The sequence below is a fragment of the Camelus bactrianus genome, chromosome 11 (genome assembly GCF_048773025.1).
Source record: "Camelus bactrianus isolate YW-2024 breed Bactrian camel chromosome 11, ASM4877302v1, whole genome shotgun sequence".
Taxonomy (NCBI): domain Eukaryota; kingdom Metazoa; phylum Chordata; class Mammalia; order Artiodactyla; family Camelidae; genus Camelus; species Camelus bactrianus.
This window is the reverse complement of record NC_133549.1, coordinates 68022689-68041761: the sequence shown is the minus strand read 5'-3', so window position 1 is coordinate 68041761 and position 19073 is coordinate 68022689. Positions and strand designations below refer to the sequence as shown.

The 19073-nt window shown below is 36.6% G+C and overlaps 1 protein-coding gene across 1 annotated transcript in view; it reads left to right on the top strand.

Annotated features, from left to right (window-relative positions):
* Window positions 1–19073, top strand: part of MICU1 (mitochondrial calcium uptake 1) — a 193284-nt gene that overhangs the window by 153059 nt on the left and 21152 nt on the right. Inside the window, exons 9-10 of the mRNA XM_010963199.3 lie at window positions 8485–8622; window positions 17907–18015. Coding sequence (XP_010961501.1) covers window positions 8485–8622; window positions 17907–18015 — 247 coding nt within the window. The remainder of the gene's footprint in view (window positions 1–8484; window positions 8623–17906; window positions 18016–19073) is intronic.

Here is a 19073-nt window from a genome sequence, read left to right as displayed (position 1 = left end):
GCAAAGATTTTTTTTTTATTATACTTGATGTTGTGAAGGGAACTAAGAAATGGTTATTCTCATATACTATTTGGATTGTAAATTAATGCATCTTTCTGGAAATTAATTTAGCAATATATGTCAAAAGCTTTAAAAAAGTTTATACCTACCATTTTTTATAAACTAGATTGGCAAAAAATAAAAAGTCTGATAATACCAAATGCTGGTGAAGGTGTGAAGCAGTGGGAGCTCTTAAACATAGGTGATAAAGGTAATGGTGTGATTCTTTTGGAAAATAATTGGATATTATCTTGATAAGCCAGCAGTTCCACTTCTCGATATATACCCTAGACTTGGAACTCTTGTTCCTGTTTCACCAGTACATTGATACAAGAATGTTCATAACAGCATTGTTTATGATAGCAAAAGCTTGACAGTAACTCAGATGTCCATTTATAGGAAAACTGATAAACAGTGCTACTTGCAAACAATAGAAATCTATAATAGAGTAAAAATGAAGGAAGCATGCTTAAATATATCAGCATGGATGAATCTTAGAAATATAATGTTGATTGAAAAAGCAAGTTGCAGAAGAGTACATCCAGTTATGATACCCTTTTATAAAGTTCATAAGCAAGAAGAAATAAACAATATTGTTCAGGGACATAAACATGTGTTTTAAACTAACAAATATAAAAAGGCAATAGAAAAAGTCCAGATGATGATTACCTCTTAGGAGAGGAAGAGAGATGAGCTTCAGTTGTGTGTATTAATGCTTCCTCTCACAGATTAAGTGGTAGGTCTTGGAGATTTTTTTTAATCATTATGCTTCATTACTTGTCTAAATGTATGCTATTTTGTATATATCGGATATTTCATAATAAAAAATTGTAAGAGCCAATAGATTTTTATTTCATAATTCTGTTTCTAGAGATCAGCCCAAAAATAATGATGAAAAAATAAATACAGGAAAAGTTTATCCCAGTGATGATATTTATTGTAACCAAAAATTGAAACAACCTAGATGTCCAACACCACTTTTTTATATCCTGCTTTGTTCAAGAAGGGATTTAAGAAGGCCTTAATAAAATACATTCAGTGAGCCAGAAGTAGATTTAAACTTGGTGAGAAATGAAAGTTAAAAGAAGGAAGAAGGTTAAGAGAAAGCCAGGAGTAAGATTATCATTAAAAAAAGTCATAAATTTCTGTTCTTATTAGAAATGGACCACAAACTTGACTCTTAAGCTTCTAGTAGCCAGGATAAAAAGGGAAACATGATTTATGGTGCCTTTACAATAAGAGCCAGTCGACTGTTTTGATGGAGACTGGAGAGAAATTTCTCCCCAGATTGACTTGTGTGAGCAAGTTAACTTCTTTCTGCTTATGTGTCCTTGTCTATAAAATAAAATCACAGTAGTAATACCTGTTACGGAACATAGTGAGGATTACATAAGGTAAGTTCCTAGGACAACACCTGGCAAATTAGTAAGTACTCAAATATGTTACTGATTAGCCATAATTAATGACATTCTTAAGACTATCCTTACAGAAATCAGTATCGCAGAAATAGACGTTAAGGTAGAAATGGAGAGGTAATCCCTGCCTCAGGAAATCTTCTCAATGGTAGGACAGAATGTTGTGAATTAATTTTCTGGTGTTCTGTCTGTGTTCACTACCTACATATTTACTGAGCACCTTTATGAAAGTTTTCTGTCTGGTAATATATGGCCAGGATACAAGACTTAATAAGTTGGTGTTCTGCTTCAGCCAGCTCAAAATAGTTTAATCTTGAAATCATTCTATTGTGTTTAATAAATAAAATTTGTTGCATTTACTTTTTCTGCTCTTCAAGTGTGAAAATAGTATTTTGTAAACAGAGACTGGGCAAAAGCAATTATGAAAAGAAGAGTGAGACCTAGTAAATTGAACTTAGTTAAGACCCACGAAGAACAGAATAGTCAGTTGAGGCACTTTCCTGAGAAGTAATATCATGGTGATAAAAATATTAATTGTACACTTACTAGAATTCTAACTATGCACCAAACTCTGGACTGATCTCTTTACATATACTATCCCGTTTAATCCTTACAACACTTTGAGATGGTGAATATTATCTCCTTTTTTTTTTTTTTTTTTTTGTTGGGAAGATTTTGAAACTTTAGAGCGAGTAAGTCACAGCAGCAAGGATTGGTTCAAGCCAGAATTCAGATCCTTGCTGATTCTAAAGCTCAGATTCCTAGTCATTTTAATATATTACCTTGTCTGGAATGAAACCAAAACTTATCAAACCTTGAATTCCTTTGTTCCAGATCTAAAATGTTTTCCTCCAACACCCTCAGCCATATACATATACCTTGATTTTTATTATCCTATGTTAAGTTCATGCCTCAGTCCTCTTATCTTCCTGATTTTGACTATCAGACTAGAAAGTTCATCTTTTTGTAGTTTAACTGTGTAATTGATTCTCTTGTCTTTCGGTCACTTGATTTGCTCACCAGCTTGAACTTCCTATAAAAACCATTTTTAAATGGAAAGACTCCTTGGATTTAAACTAGAAAAGTCTAGCATCTTAGTTTGGTCATCTATAATCTTATGATCCCAGACGCTAATGGATTGTTTTGGCCCTTGCTGAGGGCACTGAACCATGTTTCCTTCGTTCCAAATTGTGGGCCTTCTTCCTTAGCCAAAAGACAATCATATTAGTGCTGATGGTGAAGATGCATCTTATATTTAAAGATCAAGAAAATTCAGGAGGGGAAGGGTATAGCTCAAGTGGTAGAGCACATACTTAGCATGTACGAGGTCCTGGGTTCAATCCCCAGTACTTCCTCAATAAATGAGTAAATTTTTAAAATTACCTCTCCCTACCCCCTCCCAAAAAAAGAAAAAGAAAATTCAGTCTCCAGGCAATTTGACCTGGGTATCTCTGATGTCCGTTGCCAGTTGTAGAAACACAGACTTCATATTCAGACTGTGGAATGTATGTCATGCTCACTGGGTGTTTTGCAGTAGAGAACGTTGCCTGCAGTCACTTTTTCCTTCTGATGGGCATAACAGTTTTTCTAAGACTCCTGGTAGGAGCAGCAGTGATATGGTTAAGATCTCAAAAGCCAAATACTGTCAAATTGAAAAACATAGATGTATTGAGCTCAGTGGCTTGATCTAACTATGCATTACTTGAATTGTACAGTTCAAAAGCTGGAAAAAAGCCTATAAAGAAAATTGTCATACTGAGGGATGGACAAAGTCTCCTGAAACATAATTTTATGAAGGAGAATAATGTTGAAAGTTTATATTTGTTGAAATATATTAACCTCAAAAGCCTTTAATAAATCAAGACCTGCTTGCAGATACTGATTTCTTTTTCCTTTCACGATTTTTCTAATCTTACTTTGGCCTTTGCTCATAACACATGTTTTCTTCTCTTCCTGGCTTCCCATCTTTCTTAAATCATTTTGTCTAGATATATGTAGACCATCTGTCCTTCCAAAAAGCTGTCCCTTCTCTCAACAAGGGCCAAGGGTGGGAACAAGAGGCACAGTGTGGACAGAAAGCCAGGAAAAATCTTGTAGACAGTTTTCTGGCTCCTCTCCTCTGTCCCTTCTTTGCCTGCCCTGCAACCTCCTGGGGAACAACAGGGAGCTAACAGCTTGTATCCGTTTGAGAAAGTGGCAGTGGCTGCAGAAGAGAAAATACTAGGCTATTCAGCTTTCTTCTTAGACACAAAGAAGCAATGCAGATGGTGGGTAGTGTGCTGGATGCACACATCCTGTGCCACAGGGTCAAATGGAGTGGAATTTCTTTTTCTTTTTAATTGAAGTGTAGTTAATTTACAATCTTGTGTTAGTTTCAGGTGTACAGCATATTGTGATTCAATATTTTTGCAGATTATACTCCATTGCAGATTATTACAAGATAATGGATGTGATCCTCTGTGCCATACAGTACATCCTTATTGCTTATCTATTTATATATAGTAGTTTGTATCTGTTAATCTCATACCCTTAATTTGTCCCTCTGTCCTTCCCTCTCCCCTTTGGTAACCACAAGTTTGTTTTCTTTATACCTGAGTCTGCTTTTGCATTGCATAAACATTAATTTGTATTTATGTTTTAGATTCCACGTATAAATGATATCAATATAGTGTTTGTCTTTGTCTAACTTATTTCACTAAGTATAATATTCTCTAGATCCATCCACGTTGCTGAAAATAGCAATATTACATTCTTTTTGTGGCTAAGTAATATTCCACATCTTCTTAATCCAGTTGTCTGTTGATGGGCATTTGGGTTGCTCCCATGTCTTGCCTATTGTAAATAGTGCAGCTATGAACATTGGGGTGCATGTATATTTTTTAACTAGTGTTTTCATTTTTCCCAGATAGGTACCTAAGATTAAAATTGCTGAGTCATCTGGTAGTTCTATTTTTAATTTTTTAAGGAACCTCCATACTGTTTTCTATAGTGGCTGCACCATTCTGACACATATGAGATGATACCTCATTGTGGTTTTGATATGCATTTCTCTAATAATTAGCAATGTTGAGCATCTTTTCATGTGCCTATTAGCCATCTGTGTGTCTTTGGAAAAATATTTGTTCAGATCTTCTGTCCCTTTTTTGATTGAATTGTTTGTTTTTTTGATACTGACTTTTATGAGCTGTTCCTATAATTGAGATATCAACCCCTTGTTGATTACAGCATCATTTGCAAATACTCTCCCATTCCATAGGTTGTCTTTTCATTTTGTTAGGGTTTCCTTCGCTGTGCAGAAGCTTTTAAATATAATTAGACCCCATTTATTTTTTTTTTTTTTATTTCTTTTGCCTTAGGAGACTGATCCAAGAAAATATTGCTACAATTTATGTCAAAGACTGTTCCACCTATGTTCTCTTCTAGGAGTTTATGGTTTAGGGTCTTACATTTGGGTCTTTAAACCAATTTGAGTTTATTTTTGTGCATGGTATGAAGAAATGTTTTAATCTCATTGTTTTACATGTGGCTGCGTAGTTTTCCCAGCACCACTTGTTGATAAGACTGTCTTTTCTACAGTGTATATACTCTTGCCTCCTTTGACATATGTTAATTAATCATAGGTGCATGGGTTTATTTATGGGCTCTCTGTTCTGTTCTGTTGATTTATGTGTCAGTTTTTGTGCTGGTACCACACTGTTTTGGTTACTGTAGCTTGTTGTATAGTCTGAAAAAGCAATGCAACTGGTAGGTGGTGTGCTAGAACGCACAGGTTCTGTGCCCCAGGATCAAATAGAATGGAATTTCTTTATTGTCACTGAAGTGGAACATGAGACTTTATCAGTGTTTGGTAAATAAAACACAGGCCAATCATTTGAATTGCTTCCAGATATGCAATTAGAAGCTTTCTACACTGGGATAATTTTATAATAACCTATGTCTTTCCCCAAAGATCCTCTCGTGACCTTGGGGATTGTATTCATAGGGTGCCACATGATGTTGAGCTAGTGCCCTTGAAAATTTAGCCCTAATGCCAGTCTTTGAGAAACTACCCTCAAAGCCCCCTAACCTTAGTAGCATCTTAGCATCTTAGGTCTTCAGTGCCACCCCAAATCAAATTACAGAGGAGGTAGTAAATGTGAAGTGGGCCACACTGCATGGAGCTGAATTTTAGTTTTTTTAGCACTTTCAGGTTCCAACCACATCAAACTATTAAAATAATAATAATAGAAAAAGACAAGTGTGTGTTTTCAAAGAACATTAGTGAAAATTGTACTTTGGGCACTGGAACTGTTACTTGGGGATCTCCCCTGGAAATTGTCTTCCCTGCCTTTGAAACATAGGAGAGGTGAGGCTTTATGCTCCCGTGGAGAGCAGATGAATGCAGGCTTTCAGAAGCCTCGATCACGCTGCTGCTGCTGCCAACACTATGAAAAGAGACATTTCAACCTTGACTCTATCTTATGGGATAAAGCGTAACTCATCTAATTCAAACATATGGGATTTCTTCACAGCTGTGAAATCTCTCAGATAAGGGTAAAATAGCACCTTAAATTGTTGAAGTGTAGCCTCGAGAGCAGGGACCTCAGCTTTGTTTTGCTTGCCTTGACAAAGCCCAACTTTGGCCCGGGTATCACATTTCACTGAAAATCTGATTTAAACATTGCAGAAAGTATGCCCATTTGCAAAAATTTTTATCAGTCCTCCATTTTGTTTCAGGGTGGTAAATTGAGTCATAAATCAAACTTAAATCGAACCCTGAAAACTTTTGGTGTTGTCAAATATTAATCAGCTCTGTAAAAGTGATAGTGTGACAAACATGAAATACTGAATGGTTGCATTAAAAAAAGAGCCTTTCACTTAATATTGATGATGTTGATTTCTTTGGAAATAGTTTTGCTTCTCACTCAAATATGACTGAGCCCCATTGCTTTATGAGTTTATCAAGAACAAGGACAAAGACTGTCCTATAGGATGAATATATACCGTTGCTCAGAAAGAGGAAACAGTGTGATATTGAGATACAGTCTTTGGACCCAGACAAAGCCACATTTAAATCCCAGCTCTGCCACATGTAACTTCATGTTACCTCAGTTTTCTCATCTGTGAAATGGAACTGACAATATCTCCTCCATAGGGTTGTTATAGTTATTAAATGAAAGAATATACAGGTGAAGTACCTGGTCCATAGTACACGTTCAGTAGATGATTACTGTGGTTAGAATGTGATTCTTGTGTCTTGCTCACTGACATATTCTGACAAGTGAAGAAACAAATTAAGATGTCTGTCAACTTACCAAACTAACCAAGGAAATGAAAATTGAGAAGAATTTCACTCTTAACTGCATACTTCCTTATTTTGCGTCCCATATGTAAGTCTTATCTCCCTACTGCATGGTGAAGCCCCTAAGGACAGAAACTGAATCTTTTCCTACTTTCCTGTACCCTGCAAAGAGAAACACATTGCTAGACAATGAGCAGACATTTGGGAAATGTTTGTTGATATGACCTTATGTAGCAATGTCTTCTGTCTATATATAATCCTCTTAGGAGAACAGGATTATGCCCTGCCACACAGGAATCTGAAAGTTTCCTGGTAACTGTTATTTTCCAATAAAACCATGGAAAATTTTTACCATCTTGAAATCTTTTTGCTTTCTAATTGGTTTCTGGAACCATCTCTAGCCATTTTATTATTTATGCGTTTATAAGTAACGCTGCAGCTGGCATTGAGATAATTTTCTTGTCTCCATTTTAAAATGAAAATCTTAGTTTTCAGATATTATTTAGATTATCTAGAGGTCCTTTATACTTAACCTTTCCATCTGCATATTTAAATATACTTAATGGTTTTTCAGTAGCTTTGTAATAAGTAAACATGTCTAATTAAGGCATCCTACTCTCTGCACATTTTTTTTTCAAGCTCTATTGATGTCCTAGCATTTGATTACCATTTTGGGGAAAACTTAAAAACACATTACTTTTTTTTTGAAATCCTTAAGGTCTGAGTATATAACAATATTAAGTACAGATCGAGGAATTAATGTGACTTTTACAAATGTGTAATTGATCAAATTTATAGTAACTAGCTTTTAAGTTTTCTCTGAGTAGCAAGGATATGGAAGATCTTGAGAGTGCTTGTTACTAAAAATGTTACTCATCATGGAAACAGCCTAAATGTCCATCAACAGAAGACTGGATAAAAAAGATATGGTATATTTATACAATGGAATACTATTCAGGCATAAAAAACGACAACATAATGCCATTTGCAGCAACGTGGATGTCTCTGGAAAATGTCATTCTAAGTGAAGTAAGCCAGAAAGAGAAAGAAAGATACCATATGAGATTGCTCATATGTGGAATCTAAAAAAAAAAAAAAAGCATAAATACAAAACAGAAACAGACTCATAGACATAGAATACAAACTTGTGGTTGCCAAGGCGGAGAAGGGTGGGAGGGGACAGACTGGGAGTTCAAAATTTGTAGATACTGACAGGCATATGCAGAATAGATAAACAAGATTATACTGTATAGCATAAGGAAATATATACAAGATCTTGTTGTAGCTCACAGCAAAAAAAATACGACAATGAACATATGTATGTTCATGTATAACTGAAAAATTGTGCTCTACACTGGAATTTTATACAACATGGTAAAATGACTATAACTCAATTTAAAAATGTTAAAAAAAAAGTTACTCATAAATTTGAATGGAGTTTCAACATTATTTTTTTTCCCACAAGGATGTTCCTGATCTCGAAGGTGTATGAGATGTTACAGCAGTTCTGTTTTATCCATGAGGAAATTGAGGTCCAGAGTAGTTGGGTAACTAGTGGCAGAACTGGAATAAGAACCCTGATCTTCTGTTTCTGACTAATTATTTTAAATCTTGGTAAGAATTGTGGTTCAAAAATATGGTCCTGGCCATCAGCTATTTTCTGCAGGCCAACACAGTGGATCATTCCACATTCCATGTCAAAATACTTTCCATCTGACCCCAAGGACATTCTTTCTGTTTCCTTCCCAGTTCGAACGTCATGACCCTGTGGATGGGAGAATCACTGAGAGGCAGTTTGGTGGCATGCTGCTGGCCTACAGTGGGGTGCAGTCCAAGAAGTTGACTGCCATGCAGAAACAGCTCAAGAAGCACTTCAAAGAGGGCAAGGTAGGTACCTTTGCCAAAAGGAAGAAAGGAACTGTGGAAGCATATTGTTACTGCAAAGATACTCACATAGTGAGAGTGTGGTGAACCAAAGATTATGACTAATATATCTCTGGTACCTGAAAAAAAAAACAATGAGCAGTGGGTGAGGAAGAGGGGATAGCCCCGAATGACCCTAGTTTTTTTTGGTGCAACAAAGGGTGTCACTATGAACTGCGACTGAGAATTTCAAGAGAGAGGCTGGTTTACAGGGGAAGATAAAGAATTCAGTTGTATATATCTTGAGTTTAAGGTGCCTCTGGACTATTGAAGTAGAGATGGTTAGCAGGCAGTTGGATATTCAGATCTACGTTAGAGGACTGAGGTAAATTTGGGAATCATCAACACACAATTAGAATTAAAACCATGAGAATGGATGAGATTGCCCGAGGAGAGTGTTATACAGAAAGGAACTGTGGGCGAAGGACAAAATCAAGTGGAACACTAATATTTACGCAGCTCCGAAAGGAAATCTTAGGAAATGATTAGAGAAAAAAGTAGAAAAAGTAGTGAAATCAAAGCTAAGGAAGTAGGAGGTTCAGGAACTGAGGGGTCTGCGGTGTCACATGGGACTGAGAGGGTCCAGTAAAGTAAGAAGGTAAATACCCACTGGTTTTGGTAAAATGGTGACCTTTGGAAGAGCTGTTTTATTACAGTGGCTCAACTGGAGGGCATATTAGAATGAGAAATAAGGAAGCGGAGAAGGAGTAAAGAGAAAGAAAAGGAAGAAGATGGGAGAGGAGGCTCCAGAAAGAAGGAAATAGCATGTGTTAAAAACTCTGAGGCAGTATGTTACTCTGCTTGGGCTGCTGTAACAGAATACCACAGACAGGGTGGCTTAAACAACAGAAGTGTATTTTTGCACAGTTCTGGAGGCTAGAAGTATATGATCAAGGTGCCAGCAAATTGAGTTTCTAATGAGGGCTCTCTTCCTATCCTATAGACAGCCACCTTCTTACTATGTTCTCACATGGCCTTGCCTTGGCGCTTGTGCAGTGAGAGAGAGAGAAAGTATGCTCTCAGACATGTCTTCTTATGAGGACACTAATTCTATCAGATCAGGGCCCCACCCTTATAACCACATTTAACCTCAGTTATTTAGGACTGAGAGACCTCATCTCCTAATATAGCCACACTGGGGGTTAAGGCTTCAATGTATAAATTTTGGGGGGACACAAACATTCAGTCCATAACAAGCAAGAAAGACAAACCTGGCATGTGTGAGGAACTGCCAGGGAACTGTTGTGGTTGGAGCGTACTAGCAGAGAGGAGAGTGGCCTGAGATGAGGTCTGAGAGGGAGATGGGGCCAGAACATGCAGGACTTCCTAGGCATGGAACGAGTTGGGGTTTTAGTCACAGTGCAGTGGAAGCTATCAAAGGGTTGTGATCAGTGAAATGACACGGTTGTGTATATTTAAAGAGATGACTCTGGTTGCTTTATGAAAAATGGTTTGGAAGGGTGCAAGTGTAAAAGCAAAAAGATTGAGATTAAGGTTATTAGAGATTTCAGAAAGAGATGATGGGGCGTTTTTGAGCAGGATTTGAGATTGGAGACTACAGGTTTGTGGTGGCACTAATCAACACTGCTCTGTGATACCTTTTAGAGCTGTACCAGGTACAGGAAGAGGCAGATGGTAGATGAGTCAGATTCTGGGGTTTTGCCAGGAGTTGGGATGGACAAACTGAAGCAGAAACTAGTAAAGAGGCCAAACCTCTTAAAGATCACACACATACACACACAACACTCAGAAACACACAGAGCAATGCAAGGGCTAGAACCCAAATCTTCTCATTCTCAGCCCAGTACCCTTTCTACCTGATAACAGTTACCATTTGGTCAAGAGCAGGAAACTGAGCTGGTACTAAACATATTCCATGAGGGATTGCCAAAGTAGTGTGGTGTGGTAGGCATGGAGCTAGGAGATTTGAGTTCAAGTCCTGCCTCAGCAGTTTCCATGGACATGAGACAAATCACTTAACGTTATTGACCTCATGAATTAAGAGCCTTGTCCTAGATGCAGGCTCTAAGGGCCCTTCTAGCTTTAAAAACTCAGTAATTGAAAATAAATAAAAAATAGAGGATTGCTTGCACTTACTCAGTTTTCCTAGTTATTAGTCTTTGTGCAGGAAATCTTGCATGAATAGCATCACCCCAGGTTGGTGGAAAGCAGTTCTTATCAGCTGGACCTTTTCCTCCTAGTCTTAGATGTTGAAAAGCTGAAAGGACCTTTGAACAGGCTGTGAACTGCAACTGAGGGTAGACTGGTCTCTGAGAGAAAGTATCAGCTTCTGAGAGTTCAATCCAGCCTGTCTCAAGGTGTTCCCGTGGCTGTGGAGGAAGACTTATTAATGGAAAGTGACAGAGGACAATATTTCTCTCCCAGAGAGAACTCCTACACTGCCTAGTACCCAGCTCGTATCTGTTGGAAATTATAATTTCAGAAAATTGATTGCAAATATCTAGGTGGATTTTGTAAGATATACTCCTTTTTTTTTTTTGACCAGACTTATTTTTGAAATTTGCTCCAGGCATTTATTTGGCCTTAAAATAATATAGGTTAATTCATGTTTTGTTATGAATTTATGTTTTAAACTGATAAATTGGATGTTGGAGATACCGCCCTTAAAGGAATAAAGTGCTTTAGCCTTGGCAGGAGTCAATTTAGGACCTTGAAGACCTTGCAAAAGAGCTCTGAAGTTAAAGGACAAATTTTATCAGATGATGATAATCTAGGATGCTAAATGACTTCTGGCTCAGAATTTCTAGCCTGCTTTAGCAGAGAGATGGAGATTGATTGTACTTTCATGTTGATTAAATAGTGAACATAGCAATTAGCTAAAATGAGAGTTAATGAAGGGCCTTTGCTCCTAAGGTCACCAGCCCATCTCTCTAGGACCATTTCCCATTAAAGAGGGAATCACCATCTGCTTTCTAAATGCTGCTTTTATTCCACTTTGGATTTGTTAACATAAAAATGTAAGTTTTCACTTGGCTCACATGAACCGTTTTCTGTGTAGGGTTCTGTACAAAATATCAAACCAGACCTGAAGGATTAAAGGGCCCTGTGGTAGTATTAAATAAATATTTGCGTATTACTTAATGACCATGCAATGCTTCACAGCCATTTTTCTTTTTTGTCTCTCTAATAGCTTTGTTAGATCTCATTTCTCCTTTGAGGATATAGAGACAGAGAGAAAGAGAAATTAATGACCCACCCAAAGTCTGGACTAAAATCCAAGGCTTCATATTGCAGATATTGTCCCTTCTCTAGCAAAGTTCTGTTTCTCCTAATCACACTCTTCCTCTAAAGCAGTGCTTTCAGCCTGGTCTCCCAATAGGATCGCTTGGGGAACTTTCAGAAATATGGCTATTGGGGTCCACTTCAAGCCAATTAAATCAGAAGCTCAGTGGGTGAGGCCAGGCATCAGTAGTTCTTAAAAGGCTCCCCAGGTGCTTCTAATATGCATTTAGACTTGTGAGCCACTGCTCTGGAGGGGCCTGCTCCATCAGCGTCTCTGGCTGTTTTGTCCTTGAGTAATAGCTGGAAGAATTGGGGAACCTGCCACCCCTGGGAAAATTACTCTATTCATGCTGTGAGTAACCACCATGTTTTTACTCTATTCATGCTATGCATAACCACCATATTTCTTACTTAACAAAGACAGATTTTCTTTCTTTCTTTCTTTTTTATGAGAAACATGTTTTGTTTTGGCTTCATTTTAAAGATTGGTCCATGTCCTCTATCATATTTTCCCCCATTCCTTTCAATATCCTTTTTTCTGTGAATTTTTCTTCTAGAAAAAATTCTGACTCAGCTTTATTTTATTTTATTTTATTTTTACTTTCCATCCTCAGTGGCACTAGGATTCAAATCCAAGACTGTCTCATTCCAGAGTCCACAATCTTCCTACTGATGAACCTGCTTATTGCCACTTTTTATTCTCCATGATTTGAATAAGCTGAAGGGTTTGGGGGAAACAAGGAAGACAGTGTTGCTAGACTCTAGCCTAGGGGTTCTTAGTGAGGTAGAAAGATAAATTACAGAAATAGATTGTAAAGGACCTTGAATACTAGGCCAAGAAGTTTGGGATTTTTCCAGTTGACAGTGGGAAATCAGTGATATTTTGTCAGCAGAAGGAATGAACACATGAAGGAAGTGATGTTTCAGGACAATTAGGTACTTGTAGAAATGTATGTAATGGAAATGGTGTAATTTCCCCCCTGCTGCCAGGCACCGACCAGTTGAAGAAAAGTGTGGGCTTTGCAATGGTAAGATGTTTTATTGGAACCAGACAAGCATAGTAACACCTCTGAAAGGGCACCCAAGAAACTGGTGACAGTGACCAGGGAGGGAGACTGGATGGCTGGGGTAAAGGAAGAATTACTCTGTATTTAACACTTTGTACCATATTCATAAATTGCATGATATAAAAATGATTTAAATGTTTTTAAAAACTGAGCAGATGATAGATGATAAGAATGGTGAGAGGCACAGCTTGTAAGGGAGAAGGAAGGAGACTCTTTCATCTCTTCAGTGGGCCGTAGAAGGAACTCAGGCAATTAGACTGATTCCCAGGAGATGGATTTGCTCTAACCAATTAAAAGATAAGGCAGTAGAATCATTACAGTGTGTTTGCACTGCCCATGGCCTGTCAGCGTTAGATATCTGGCTTTACAACTGACTCCAGAGGAAGCCAAATTTTCCTTACCCCTCTTCTCATAGTACAACTGCTTTTTATTTTTTAAAAGTTTTATTGAGGTATAATTTATATACCATGAAGTATATATAAATTATTTTAAGTGTACAATTCATCCATCAATGATTGTTAGTAAATTTACAGAGTTAGGCAATCATCACTGCAATCCAGTTTTAGATTTCCGTCACACCCAAAAGGTCCTTCATGCTAGTTTCCAGGTCAATTCTCATTTCTGCCATAGCCCCACACAACCATCAGTCTTCTTCTGTCTCTATATATTTTCCTTTTCTGGACATTTCATATAAATGCATTCATATAATAATGTAGTCTTTTGTGTCTGGCTTCTGTTACAATATTTCTTAGGTTCAATCATGTTGTGCTTATATTAATAGTTTATTACTTTTCATTGCTGAATAGTAAATAGTATTCCATTGTATAGATATACTACATTTGTTTCTCCACTCACCAGTTGGTGAACATTTGAATTGTTTCCAATTTGGGGCTACTATAAATAACACTGCTGTGAACATTTAAGTACAAGTATTTATGTGGACCTATATTTCCATCTCTCTCTCTTTTTTTTTTTTTTTTTTTTTTTTTTCTGTTTGACAGTTTTCTCTTTTAATTTCCATCTCTCTTAAGGAGAGTCCTAGGAGTGGATGGCTGGGTCATATAGTAAAATTACGTGTAACCTTCTTTTTAATAAATTGCCAAATTGTTTTCCAAAGTGGCTGTAGCATGTAACATTTCCACAGCAATGTATGAGAGTTCCAGTTTATCCACATCCTCACCGAAAGTTGTGATTGTCTGTGTTTTGGAGTTCAGTTATTCTAACAGGTGTGTAGTAGTATCTCATTGTGATTTTAACTTGCATTCCCTAATGACTGTTGATCCTGAGCATTGTTTCATTTAGTTATTAACCATTTATACATCTTGTTTGGAAGATGTCTTTTCAAATATTTTTTTAATTGGATTATTATTATTATCTCATTATTGAGTTGTAAGAATTCTTTATATAATTTTGGATACAAATCCTTGATAAGATATATGACTTTAAAATATTTTCTCGCAGTCTGTCATTTTTCTGTTTTCTCAGTATTTTGAAGCACACGTTTTTAATCTTGAGGAATTCTAATTTACCAATTTTTTTCTTTTATGAATTGTGTTTTTGGTATCATATCTAAGAACTTGCTTTACCCAGGGTCATGAAGATTTTCTGTTTTCTTCTAAACATTTAATCAATTGCTTTTAGTTTTGAGTGATAATTCTACTTGCTAGTTTAACAACTTCCCTAATGTTAAATTCATTTTTAAGCAACATGAATAAGTGTTTAGATTGTCAAAGTACAATTAGTCTTACCTTCTTTTTTTAGTCATCTAGAGCCCAACCTTATATAAGTTCTTTCCAAATGTAGATAGATTACTGGTTTACTGAACAGGTGGTCACAGAATAAACAGGTCCCCATAGATGTCAAGAAAACCCCTTTGATGCCAAGCCTAAGAGAAGGATATTTCCTTGTGACTATTATGTCTATAGTTCATCACCTGACAATAGATTGTGCTTAAGCCGTAGCCTTCTAGTCTGAACAGCTTAACTCACAGAAAGCATATCCTTTTATTTTCCATTCAGAAACCTCAGGCTACAGTTTTATTCTAACTTTATTCTAATAAACCTCTGGATTTTTTTTTCTAAGGCAGTTACCAAGAAATAAGAATTTCATGACTGGCATCATCCTCTCTTTAAGAAGGTCTTTCTAAATTCTATGTTCTATAAAATCAAGGCCCACATCCAACACAGTTTTATTTCCCTCACTGTTCCTGACATAGTGCTGAGTGGTTAATAAGTGCTCAATAAATATTTTTTAATTATCCCTATGTAAAAAAGGGCAAAATGTTACATATCTTTATTTAATAGTGACATAGTGTGATTTGTATTCCACTGTTTCTCTAAATTGTCAGGTGAATAGCCACTGAATTCAGATTGTTCTCTCCGTCTGTCCTCAAATAATTCTCAGCATAAGCTCTGGTCTTGAGCTGCAGTACTTGATGTTTCATGATAAATTAACTAACAAGCACTGGAGGTTGTTTATCAGAGTGGGAAGCATTTCCTCTGCCATGCGCTTTCTGTCCTGGGGGTTTTACGTTAACCTTTAGCCTTGGAAACCCTTTCATAACTCAACCCCTATCCTCCCCTTGCCTGTGGAAATCCACACCCTAATAAGTACAGTAAAACAGCTTTAGCATGGCTTTTTTTTTTACTGTGGTGAAATATACACAACAAAACTTACCATTTTAACCATTTTTAAATGGTTCAGTGGCATTAAGTATATTCACACTGTTGTGCAACCAACACCACCATTCATCTTCCCAAACTGAAACTCCATACCCTTGAACAATAATTCCTTATTTCCTCTCACCCCCAGGCCCTGGAAACCACCATTCTACTTTCTGTCTCTATGAATTTAACTACTCTAGGCACCTCATATAAGTGGAATCATATAGTATTTGTCCTGTTGCAACTGGCTTATTTCACTTTGCATAATGTTTTCAAGGTTGTAGCATGTATTGGAATTTCTTTCCTTTTCCATTATATGTATATACCATATTTTTTTAATCCATTCGTTCATTGATGGACACTTGGGTTGTTTCCACCTCTGTATGCCTTTTGATAGAGAAGAAGGTATTAGTGTATCTATCCACAAGCAGGTGATATTGTAGAACCTGTGCTTCTGGTCCAGTGTAATTCTCTTACAATGTTGTTTCTAGCCTAGGGCTTACATTAGATAGCATACTGTGGCATTTGTACAAGGAATTAGCCCTGGGTGGTCTAGATCAAGACCATGAAAGTGACCTCAGGTTAGGGAAAAATGCTTTAATATAGGCCTTTCAGTTCACTGCCAGAAGTCATGGAGCTTGGTACATAGTAGGTACTCCATAAATGTTTGATTGAATGCTTAAATACAGGTGCACTACTGTTCGTAATTGCCAAAAAACTGGAAATAGCCCAAATAGAATAAATAAATCATGATATATTCACACAATGGAATACTTATAGCAATAAAAATGAATGAACCTACAGATATACACAGAAACATGGAAAAATCTTAAAGACAGAAGCCATCTATAATAAAATACATATGCATGGTTCCATTTATAAAATTCAAAACCAGACTCCTCAAACATATGTTTAAGGATGCTTAAATAGATAGTAATGCTATTTTTTACAAAAGGCAAGGAAATGAATTCTCTAAAAGTCAGAATAGTTGTCATCACCGGGAGGAGAAGAGGCTCGTGACTGGGAAGGGCCATGTTGAGGGAGGTAGAGAGGCTTCTGGGATGCTGATAATAGTCTGTTTCTTGACCTGAATGGAGTTTTTATGGTGGTTCATTTTACAACAGTTTGTTAAGCTGTACATTTATATTTTATGCACCTGTCTATATGGTCATCATATTCCACAATACACAGCTTTTTCAAGTTCTGTGATTCTAGGGGAAAACAACTAAAAGATCATGTGACATAATCATAAACCCAAAATTGATTGATAAAATGAGAACAACACCATTGGCCAGTTTGGAGAGTACCAGGAAAGTACTACAGATCATCTATATTAAGGTTTCCTTTTTACGAAGTCACCGATCTGTATTCCTGGACTTTGTAGTTTGGGGAAATGGAAATCGAAAAAGGAACAGTACTAAGTAAAAGCCAGTCAACATCTGCAATCCATAAAGGACCTGATGTTTCATTAAAAGACATTAACCTCAGTGTCTCCTCAGTGTTATTCACTTCTTAGAAATTGTGTTCATTTCCATCACAGCATGATGTGTGAAATGGGAAGTAGGCAAATAGGACAAATCTTTCCTATAATCTCTGTTTATCCAACTACTCTCTTGAGCCATCATAGAAAGTAGAATTAAAGATCAGCGAATCTTTGACCAGCTTTTGAAAAGAGTTTCTTCATTCACAGAATTTCATCAGATTAAAGTTACATGGCAATTGCTTCGTTAGCAGCTTTAAAATTGAAATAATGAATAGCTTTACCAGTTGCCTGGGTTCTACTGAATTCTGAAACCGTTCCCATGTATATCACTGATTTTGGTGATTCTTTAATTAGCTTAACTAACCTCAAAAACTTAGCTGGCCTATGAGTAGATTATTAAAATGGAAGTCTTGATGAGTTTTACTTAATAAGATGTATAATACATCAAGTGGCTACAGCTCATTTAGGAAGTGTCCCAACTGATATTGTGACTAATCGGAGGGCACAGTTAGAAATATTTTCATTAAAGATATCCAGTCATCACTGTAAACAGTTTCATGTCAAATTTTACATATAAGACGAAGGCAATTCGCCACCATGCCTTTCTCAGAATAAAGTTTTGTTCCCCTGCTGCATACAAATTTGACATTCCTTGACTAACTTGTTCAGTCTCTGTTCTATACATAGCATAAATTTCTGATTTATAAGGATGAATAACTGCCCAGTTTTCTGCATTTTATACTGCTTTTTGTACAGGTTCCTACCTGACTTACCACTGCTCTCTTCTTTTAGGGTCTGACATTTCAGGAAGTGGAGAACTTCTTTACTTTCCTAAAGAATATTAATGATGTAGACACTGCATTGAGCTTTTACCATATGGCTGGGGCGTCTCTTGATAAAGGTAATGAAACCCAAAAGTTTTTTCTTGACTCTGTAATGTATTAGGTGATTACCCTTCCTTAATGATAATATACAAGTCTTACTTGACAAGTGTTTTTTGATTTGTTTTGTTTTGTTGATATCGCATGAGCCTTGCATTTCGCCCTAAGAGGCCGAGTTCAGCAAATATATTTTATTGTGCTAAACACTATAGTCAAGGCAGATGCCCATCTTTAAATGATTAGTCTTGGAAACAGGCATCTCACCTGAGGCACACTGCATGAAACTGCAGAAGTTCTCTCATCAGAGCCAGTCATGACATATATAATGTGAAGCTGAAGTCAGTATTCATTTTAATTCATTCTTTGTTGAGAAGGAATGGTTTGACTTATTTTTTGTATTAAAGCTGCGTTTGTTTTTTTTTTAACATAAATCTAACTCTGAGAATAGCACCCCCTCTTGGCTAACTTCATACAAATTCAGTTCCAGTTTGTACAGACAATGTGAGAGAGCAGAGGAATTGAGAACCAGTTTTTTCCCCAACATTTTATTATGAAAAATTTCAAACATTCATAGCAGTTGAAATAATTACTCAAAGAACATCCATATATCCAGCTTAGCTAATATTTTGCTGTATTTCCCTGATAAGATATCTATGCATATATTCATCCCTCTATCTCTTTTTTTGACGCATTCAAAGTAAGAGACCTAAATGTCCTTCACTCCTAAATACTTCAGCATGAATATTAACTGAAGTTCAGTAGTTATGTACAGTTCCCTTGTGCCCCTTCACAGTCAGTTTCTGCCCCCAGTTATCAGGAGGCAACCTTAATTCTGTGTCTTTTTCCACCATAGATTAATTTTATTTGTTCTAGAGCTTCATACAAATGGAATTATACAATGTACAGTCTTTCTAAAGTTTCTGTCAGCATGTTTTAGAGATCCATCCATGTGTTGCACTTATAGTAGTTTGTTTCTTTTTTATGAATAGTAATTTGTTGTGTACATACTCTACGATTTATTTATCCACTCTTCTGTTAAACACCTTGGCTGTTTCCAGTTATTGGCTGTCTTGAATAA